At 57.0% G+C, this 9116-nt stretch overlaps 3 protein-coding genes across 3 annotated transcripts; all 3 read left to right on the forward strand.

Moving 5' to 3' along the window:
• Positions 1-115: 115 nt before the first annotated feature.
• Positions 116-2107, forward strand: GNI_047670 (hypothetical protein; the record flags this gene model as incomplete). The annotated part of the gene is made up of 1 exon (XM_011131327.1): positions 116-2107. The coding sequence occupies one exon, from the start codon at positions 116-118 to the stop codon at positions 2105-2107; it is 1992 nt and encodes a 663-aa protein (XP_011129629.1).
• Positions 2108-3964: 1857 nt separating this feature from the next.
• Positions 3965-6592, forward strand: GNI_047680 (hypothetical protein; the record flags this gene model as incomplete). Its single annotated transcript, XM_011131328.1, has 1 exon — positions 3965-6592. One exon carries the CDS (start codon positions 3965-3967, stop codon positions 6590-6592), a length of 2628 nt encoding a protein of 875 aa, XP_011129630.1.
• A 739-nt stretch (positions 6593-7331) lies between these two features.
• On the forward strand, positions 7332-9080 carry GNI_047690 (hypothetical protein; the record flags this gene model as incomplete). Its single annotated transcript, XM_011131329.1, has 1 exon — positions 7332-9080. One exon carries the CDS (start codon positions 7332-7334, stop codon positions 9078-9080), a length of 1749 nt encoding a protein of 582 aa, XP_011129631.1.
• Between the last annotated feature and the right edge of the window lie 36 nt (positions 9081-9116).

Here is a 9116-nt window from a genome sequence, read left to right on the forward strand (position 1 = left end):
GGTGGGGCAATCGGCGCAGGTACAGGGTCAAGGAGGCGGCGGGCAGTTGTCTGCAGAAGTATTAGCCCTGCAGGCAGAAGTGCAGTCACAGCAGGAGGAGGAAGCATTCGATGTAATGGGTCACTATGACGTGGAATTGGACGGGTGGTTGATAAATGATCAGAATCCGGGGGCTTCCGGTTCGCTGGATGCGTTCGATCAGGACTGGGAACTGTTTCTGACGGACCACACGGAAGCAGAAACAAATTCGACCGTGGACCAGCGCTGCGAAAGACCGGAACCGGTTCTGGCCGAACAACCGACGGAGTCACCCCGTCAACCTGGTGTCAGGCAGCCTTGTGTCGGAGAGGATGCAGTCTATCGGCCGGATGTCCTGCAGGGGCTGACCGCACGCGTTTTGAGTGACTGTCTAGCAGAAGAGGAAGCTCCTCTGCAATCGTTTTCTGAAACCGAGGCAAACGAGTTACTAAAATACGTGATCCACTGCTTCCGAGGGGGACGGAGGAAGCAGAATGTGAACATTTCGTTCGAGACCTGTGCTTGGCGGGCACTGAATCTGGCGCTCTTTTTGCGAGAGAGACTCTCCAAGCAATCGTTAATTGACACCAGCACTCAGTCAGTCGGCCCCTCACAGGTGGCGAGAAGCGAGTTTGGCGCGTTGATCGATGGGGCCGAGCAAATTGTAAAAAGGCCCCTTGGCGTCGGCGACGTCTGGTTCCTAGCGTGCACGATGCGCGCGTTGAAAATGGCGGACTCCCGCAACTTGAAGACGTTGCCTGCCTGGAGGTCTACTGCGTTACTGTACAGAGACACCATTCCGGATGACCTGCCACGACTGCCGCAAGGCAAGGAGGCAATTAGGTTGGTAGCAACCGCTTCCAAACTCCAGTTCTGGTTGCACCAAGCGGCTGCGGCGTTCCGCTCTGGGGAGCCGGCCGCAGTAAACCCGTTTCAGCGCCAGGCTACTGTCTCGTCGTCACGCACCGCAGTGGGTCGGAACAGATTTGATGAAGAGATCAAGACTTGGATGGCTCGCATTCCGGGTCCCCCAAAAATCAAGACGATCTCCCAGTACGCGATGTGGTTACTCAGCTGGGCAAATACCGAGTCGCGCTCGGTGATGAACTCCGCCAGGAAGGTGGAAGCCGCAAGCAAAGCGGCGGGCCGCCGGCCGAGCTCGTCTTGCTGGGACCATCACGCAGACTCCGCCTTGAGGGCGTTCGTGGCGACTGTGGCACAGAGTTACGTGGACGAGGAGCAGAGAACGGCAAGCCGTTACGGGAAAGAGTGGATGGACCGGGAAGGGATCTTGTCCGCGGAAGGGAAATGCGAAGTAGCCGAATTTGCGGCCGATTGGATGAGGAGACTGAAGGTAGACAAAGTGCAAGCATGCCACTCCGTAAAAAAGAACGGCTTCCGCCACTGTGGTTGGCGGTGGTTGCATCTGGCTGGCGTCATTAAAGACCAGTTGGGCCCCTCTGAAGTTGACGGCTTAGTAGCCGTGGTAGAGCGAGGGGTCCCGCGCCCAGAACAAGTCTCACCGCTCTGGTTTCTCGCGAGTGTGATCCGCATGCCCGGCGCCAGTCTGGCCCTGGACAAACAGATCAAGAAGCGCCTTGGCACCGGCGACAACGGGTGGACCTCCTCCGTCGCCCTGCACCGCGATGTGTTCCCTGGCGACTTCGGTCCACTGCCCGAATCGCAAGCTTCCCGACAACAGCTGGCGGCCCTTTGCTGGGTCGCACACTGGCTCAAAAAGGGAGCTCAGCACTTCGGACAATCCCGTCGCGGACGTAAGGTCCCCGCACACAAGCTCTGGCAGTCTTCGGTCTTCGGCTGCGTCACCCGCCTTGCCCGTCGAGTACTCGGGGACGGCACGTTCGCCAAACTCATTGCGCTGTTTAGAGCGCGCCTCCCTCCAGCTGCCCATCTCTCCGACACCGTCTTAATGGACTGCCTACTTAGGTACGCCGAACTCAGAAAAGAACGAGTCGACGAGTTCTGCAAACAGTTCCAGCTTCCGCCCACTCAACCGCCCCAGAAGCGGCACCTTCCCACAACGCCCGACCTGGGGCCTACAAACAAAATGGCTATGAACTGCCCCTGACGAACTCTTCCCGGCGATGAGAAGGAGGCTTCCAGCGCGACTCCAGCTATCGTGTCCGACAATATTGACAAGTCCAACTCCGGGGTTACCGATGGTTCAACTCCGTGTCCGGAGTGGGGCGGCTTAGGAGAGGAAAAAACCGGAAGGTGTATGTAGCCTAGAGAGTCGGAGTGATTTGGGTTTTTGTACCCAACCGTCGATGAGCGTTTGACCAGTGACGGCGCACGGTCACCAGTCCTCCCGTGAAGCTCTATCTAAAAAGTGTGTGCGCACAAAAAAGTGTGTGGACATAACAAAGATCTTGCCTTGTCTCCCCCCCCCCCTAATTCCGCAGTGATCCCTGGCTTTGAGGGCGTGCGGAGGCGTGAGAAGATGGAGGGTTGCTACCCTAGCAATGACACGTACGTGTTGGCCGAAGCCAGATGTACGACGACTGGCCCACGGTTGGTGAGAGCGCGGGTTGATGGCACCTGAGCGGCAGAAGGTCTGTAGGGGAGCGAATCGTGGCCGTTGTCAGGCCCAGTGTTGGTAAAGGAGTAAGTGTCGTTTGGGAAGGGTACTCGTTGCTGTCACTCCAGTGGCCCACGGCTACTGAAAAACGAAACAAGGGCAGGTGACTCGTCCACCGTAGACAAGCGAATGGACCGCTGATAGGAGGCTGGGCCATGGTGGTCGTACGCTTGTGAAGATGACACCCGAGTGGCAGACGACTACCAGAAGAGCGGAGCAGTAGCAGGACTGACGACTAGGAAGGAGCATGTGACTGACCCATGGTTATGATGAGTTCGAGATGACGACACTCCACTGATCTATGGTTGGTTGAAGTCCTAAGCGACGATATGCTGGATGTCCACAATTGTCACAGGTGCGTCGGTATAGTAAGTGACTGGTGTGCCGTGGAGAGAAGAGTGTTTCCGTAACGAGTGATCGGTGCAGGGTTGCGTGTGAGGGATAGACGGCCAGCGTGGAACGGCTTGGCAGCTGTGAGTGGTTTTACCCGAGGTTGTTCGAAGTGTCGGCGGGTGTGTGTCAAGAAATACCGACTGGCAGACGAGATACCGTACTGTAGTAAGTGCCCCCCCCGGCCAGAGTCAAATGCTCTGCGGCCTCTTCTTACGCATGCTTGGATACCGTGATCTATTTTTCTGGTCTCAAGCGGGACAAGAGCTCTGGGCAGCTTTAATGCGGGGCACCTGCGGCAAGATATGCACCACAACGCGACGAACGCGCAAACAGGAAGAGTCAGCGAACATGGGAGTGAACGCGTCCGCGTTACCGTGCGTCACGCCAGACCGGTGGGGAAGAGCCATGCTCGCTGAGGCGGAGCGCCCACCGTTGCAGCCGGACGGACTTCGCGTCGAGGAGCCACCGGAAGGAGGAGTGCGAACCACGAAGCCGCCGGAAGCGCAAGGGCGAATGGGCGGAACTTTTCCAAGGTTCATACTACAGCAATCGCCTCCCTTTCCCTGAGATGCCACTTGCGCTCGGGCGTGGTGAACCTCCGCGATTCCCGCGCCACGACGCGCTCGTTGCCAGCAGTGTCAACCTGCGACAGTACGCACCCCAGTCCACAACGAACGGACGGGAGAAGTCCCCGTGGGCCTGAACCGCTTCCACAGAGAGCGTCGAGCGAATGGCGTCAAAAGCTTGCTGCCGTGTCGGGGTCTAGGCCCAGGCGTTCGCGGAGGTGAGCCTTCGGAGACCTTGGGACTCCCGTCACAGGGACCCGTGCAGGCCGGAGAACCCGCGCAGGCTGGGGAGGATTTTTGGTAGTGCCTTCTTTGCGCGGGGTGCTGGTCTCGCGGCACCTCAGGAACGGGGGGAATTATTTATCCCGCTCAGGGCAACAAGATACACATGCGACAGGCATGGTGTAATCGGAGCGCAAGACACGAGGTGACTTTGCGTATTGCCGTGTTTTCGCCGAGCGTGATACCTCTCGCAAACGACCAGGGGAATGTGCCGCTCCAGGGCGCAGAACGCAATACAGGATATGCGACTTGGGGGGGAATCTCGCGAGCTGAAACCACTACGGTAGACCGACGGTACGAAACATGGGGGGAGCTTCCGTCGCAGGACCGGTATCAGATGACTTCACAGAACCGGTACATGAGTGCAGGACCAAATCCTACGGAAGATCTGACACGGGGACTAGCCGGACAGATACCAGGACAGTTACATGCGTTGAATCAGCATCAGCAGGACTCTAGTGTGATAGATGACTTGACTATGGAACTGAATCGGTATTTGACGAACAATCCAGGAGCATCGAGTATTATGGATTTGGTGTGGGAATATCACACGGGAGAGGGCCCGGTGGACCAGGGGTATGAAGAACTGGGACCGACTGCGGTGGGGCAATCGGCGCAGGTACAGGGTCAAGGAGGTGGCGGGCAGTTGTCTACAGAAGTATTGGCCCTGCAGTCAGAAGTGCAGTCACAGCAGGAGGAGGAAGCATTCGATGTAATGGGTCACCATAACGTGGAATTGGACGGGTGGTTGATAAATGATCAGAATCCGGGGGCTTCCGGTGCGTTAGATCAGGACTGGGACCGGTATCTGATGGACCACACCGAAGCAGGAACAGATTCCACGGTGGACCAGCGCTGCGAAAGACCGGAACCGGTTCTGGCCGGACAACCGGCGGAATCACCCGGCCAAACTGTCGCCGGGCAGCCTTGTGTCGGAGAGGATGCAGTCTACCGGCGTGATGTCCTGCAGGGGCTGACCGCACGCGTTTTGAGTGACTGTCTAGCACAAGAGGAAACTCCTCTGCAATCGTTTTCTGAAACCGAGGCAAACGAGTTACAAAAATACGTGATCCACTGCTTCAGAGGGGCACCGAGGAAGCAGAATGTGAACATTTCGTTCGAGACCTGTGCGTGGCGGGCACTCAATCTGGCGCTCTTTTTACGAGAGAGACTCTCCAAGCAATCGTTCGTTGACTCCAAAACTCGGCCGCTCGGTCGCCCACAGGCGGCGAGAAGCCAGTTTGGCGCGTTGGTCGATGTGGCACAGCTAATGGTAAGGAGGCCCCCTGGCGTCGGCGACGCCTGGTTCCTCGCGTGCACGATGCACGCACTTAAAGTATCGGACCCCCGCAACTTGGAGTTGTTAAAGACGCTGCCTGCCTGGAGTTCTAATGCATTGCTATACAGAGACACCATTCCGGACGAGTTGCCACGACTGCCGCAAGGCAAGGAGGCAATGGAGTTGGTAACAACCGCTTCGAAACTCCAGTTCTGGTTGCACCAAGCGGCTGCGGCGTTCCGGTCTGGGGAGCCGGCCGCAGTAAACCCGCTTCATCGAGCGTCTTTAGTTTCGTCTCTACGCGGCAGGCTGGGGCCGAAGAGGTTCGACGAAGAGATCGAGACTTGGATGGTTCGCAATCCGCCTCCCTCGGGGCTCAAGTTAACGGCCTCTCAGCGCGCGTGTTGGCTGCTGAGCTGGGTGCCAAATATGGTGCCCGGAAGGCCGAGAAGGGAACAGGGCGGGCCGGCGCTTCCGTCACGCCGCTCCGAATTGACTTCAAACTGGGACGCGGCCGCCGACGCCGCGTTGAGGTCTTTCGTGGGGACTGTGATACAGGAATGCGTCGAAGCAGAGCAGAAGGCGGCGGAGCGGTACGGAAAGGAGTGGATGGATCGGGAAGGGATCATGTCGGAGGAAGGGAAGTGCGAGGTAGCCAAGTTCGCAGCGAGGTGGATGAGGGGGGTGACGATGGACAAGCTGAAAGCATGTCACCTGAGAAAAACACTCGGCTTCCGCCACTGTGGTTGGCGATGGCTGCATCTGGCTGGAGTCATTAAAGACCAGTTGGGCCCCTCTGAGGTTGACGGCTTATTGGCCGTGGTAGAGCGAGGGGTCCCGCGCCCAGAGCACGTCTCACCGCTCTGGTTTCTCGCGAGTGTTCTGCGCTTGCCTGGCGCCGGTCAGGTCCTGGACTATCACATCAAGAAGCGGCTCGGTCCCGGTGACAACGGCTGGACATCCCCCGTCACCCTGCACTGCGACATCTTCCCGCACGACTTCGGCCCACTGCCCGAATCGCAAGCCCACCGACAACGACTGATCATGGTTTGCTGGACCGCACACTGGCTCAAGAAGGGGTCCCAACACTTCGGACAGTCCCGTCGAGGGCATAGCGTCCCCAGATGCAGGCTGTGGCAGTCCTCGGTCTTCAGCTCCGTTGCCCACTTCAGTCGCCAACTACTCGGGGACGACACGTTCGGCAAGCTCATTGCGCTGTTCAGAGCGCGACTCCCCCCGGCTGCCAACATCTCCGACACCGCCTTAATGGACTGCGTGCTTAAGCACGCCGACCTCAAACACCGACGAGCCAACGAGTTCTGCAAACAGTTCCAGCTTCCGCCCACTCAACCGCCCCAGAAGCGGCACCTTCCCACAACGCCCGACCGGGGACCTACAACCAAAATGGCTATGAAAACTCCCCTTGACGAACTTCTCTTGACGAACTCCCCTTAGCGACGAGTTCTTTGGGGGGGAGGAGGCTTCCTGTGGGGCACGAGCGCGATCCCAACGACCGCCTCGAACATCACAAGTAATCCGACTTGCGCTGTAACTGAAAACATGGGGTGAGTGATTGTTGCTCGTATTGCCGATTGTTGTTCATGTTCGCATTGATCGCTGTGGTCTGGCTCTGCCGGTGTCAGTGCACTACGAGAGAGCCTTTATTTTATTTAAATTGATTTGAGCGAACACGCGATCTTTAAAATGGACGTCGCGGGTGAAGGCGATATGCCGGGGTGTTCGGCACAGGGAGCAACACTGCGGGTGGCTGTGTTCGTGTGATCTGGGCGGACACGGTCCTACGAACTACAGGAACGTGAGTGTGGGTGCCCATGTTGATCTCTCAGTCCCATAAATATCCCCGTCTGAAATGAGGGATGGAGTACATGGTGCGGAACCGTCTCTGATCTCTGACGGGCACGGAGCGGGCAGATACCACGACGGAGGGACAGCGGTACGAAGTACTGGGGCCGGTTTTGCTTGGAGACCCGCTAAAGGTACAGGATCAAACTGGTATCAGGCACTGGTCCACAGATGGATGGCCCCGTCTACAACCCTGCAATGGAGTCAGACGGCCCAGATATGACGAATCAACAGAATGCGGGAGCCGTGATAGAGGAAAGCACCTCGTCGATGTCGACAGGTCACGGGTTCAAATCCTACGGTTGTTTTTTTAAAAAAAAAAAGGCCGCGGATGCGCTCGTGGAAAAGTAACCTACATTGGAGGGAGCGTTGTGTGTTGAGACTGGCCATATTTACTCTAGTGGGACAGGCACCAAATGACGGCAGGGACGCGGACTACGAGTCGGATGGGGTTAGATGTTTGTCTGGAATGAAACAGACGTATGGAGAAGCATACAATGCGTCGTGGGTACAGTGTCAAGTACTGGCCCCGCCACAGCTACAGTTACAACAGGAGGAGGAAGCACCCAATATGATAATAGGTCACTATGATGTGGACCTGGACCGGTACCTAGTAAATGAGCAGGATCCAGAATCCGGTACGTTGGAAGCGTTGGAGGTGGACTGGGAACCGCTTATGACCGGGGCAAATCAACAGGGAGTAACCCACATCATGAATGACTTGAATGTGAATCAATTTATGATGAATCAGACGCAAGTAGCAGCATCGCCCACGGAACACCTCGAGGTAGACAATGGAGACGAAAGACGGGAGTCCATTCTTGCCTGGAACCGTACAAGGTCAGGTGACGGGAGTATGGCGGTACAAGATCAGGTGACGGGAATGCACTCACACGCGCCAGAAATAGCGAATGCGGGAGCGTCCGATGTGATGGATGACACGAGTCTGCAATGGTGCGGGTATCTGATGATGAACCACAGAGAAAAAGGACCTGATGCCACGGTGAACCAGCGGTACCAAAGAGCGGGACCGGTTTTACTCCAACAGTCTCCTGTGGTTCAAGTACTGGCCCCGCCTTCAGAAGTGCAGTCACAGCAGGAGGAGGACGCATTTGATATGAAAGGTCACTATGATGTGGACCTGGACCGGTACCTAACGAATGAGCAGAATCCAGAATCCGGTACGTTGGAAGCGTTGGAGGTGGACTGGGAACCGTTTGCAACCGTGACAGATCAACAAGGCCAGTCAGCGGGCTCTTCTAGTTGGGACGCGGGTGCTGACTCTGCCTTGAAAGCTTTTGTGGGGACTGCGATACAGGAATGCGTCAAAGCCGACCAAAGGGCGGCACAGCTGTACGGAAAGGAGTGGATGCATCGGGAAGGGATGATGTCGGAGGAAGGGAAGCGAGTGGTAGCTGAGTATGCGGTGAGTGGGATTAAGAACGTTGCGGCGTTGAAAGAATGTTGTCGCAAAAACAAGTCAGACTTCAGCCGTTGCGGGTGGCGATGGCTGCACTTAGCAGGTGTGATGCAAGAGGAGTTAGGCATGCCTAAAATAATCGACTTGGTGGATGAAGTCGAGCGAGTGATCCCGCGGCCAGCCCACGTCTCGCGTCAGTGCTTCCTCGCCAATATTCTGCGCTCCGTGCTGGCCCGAGATCCACTGAACTGCCGTGTCAGGTTGTGGCTTTCTGTCCGCAATAGCGGCTGGACATCTTCCACTAACTTGCACTCGAATATCTTTCCCCATGACTTCGGGCCACTGCCCGAATCACAAGCCTGCCGACGACAAGTGGCGCTCCTCTGCTTTGCCGCACGCTGGCTCAAAAGGGGAGTCCAACACTGGCTCGAAAGTGGAACGAAACAGTTTCGACGGACCATACAGTTCCGCGTCGTTGACCTCCTTGTCGAAGAACTCGGGGACCGCAGGCTCCGCGAATTCATTGCTCTGTTTAGAGCACGCCTCCCCCCCACCGTCCAGGCCTCCGACACTCAGCTAATGCAATCCTTGTTCGTGCACTCGAGGATCACCTGCTCACGAATCAACGAATACTTCCGAACTGTTCCAGCATCCTCATGATAAATCACTGGGCGCTAGCTAAACATCGTTGGTGGC

The sequence above is a fragment of the Gregarina niphandrodes genome (genome assembly GCF_000223845.1).
Source record: "Gregarina niphandrodes unplaced genomic scaffold scaffold00006, whole genome shotgun sequence".
Lineage (NCBI taxonomy): Eukaryota > Apicomplexa > Conoidasida > Eugregarinorida > Gregarinidae > Gregarina > Gregarina niphandrodes.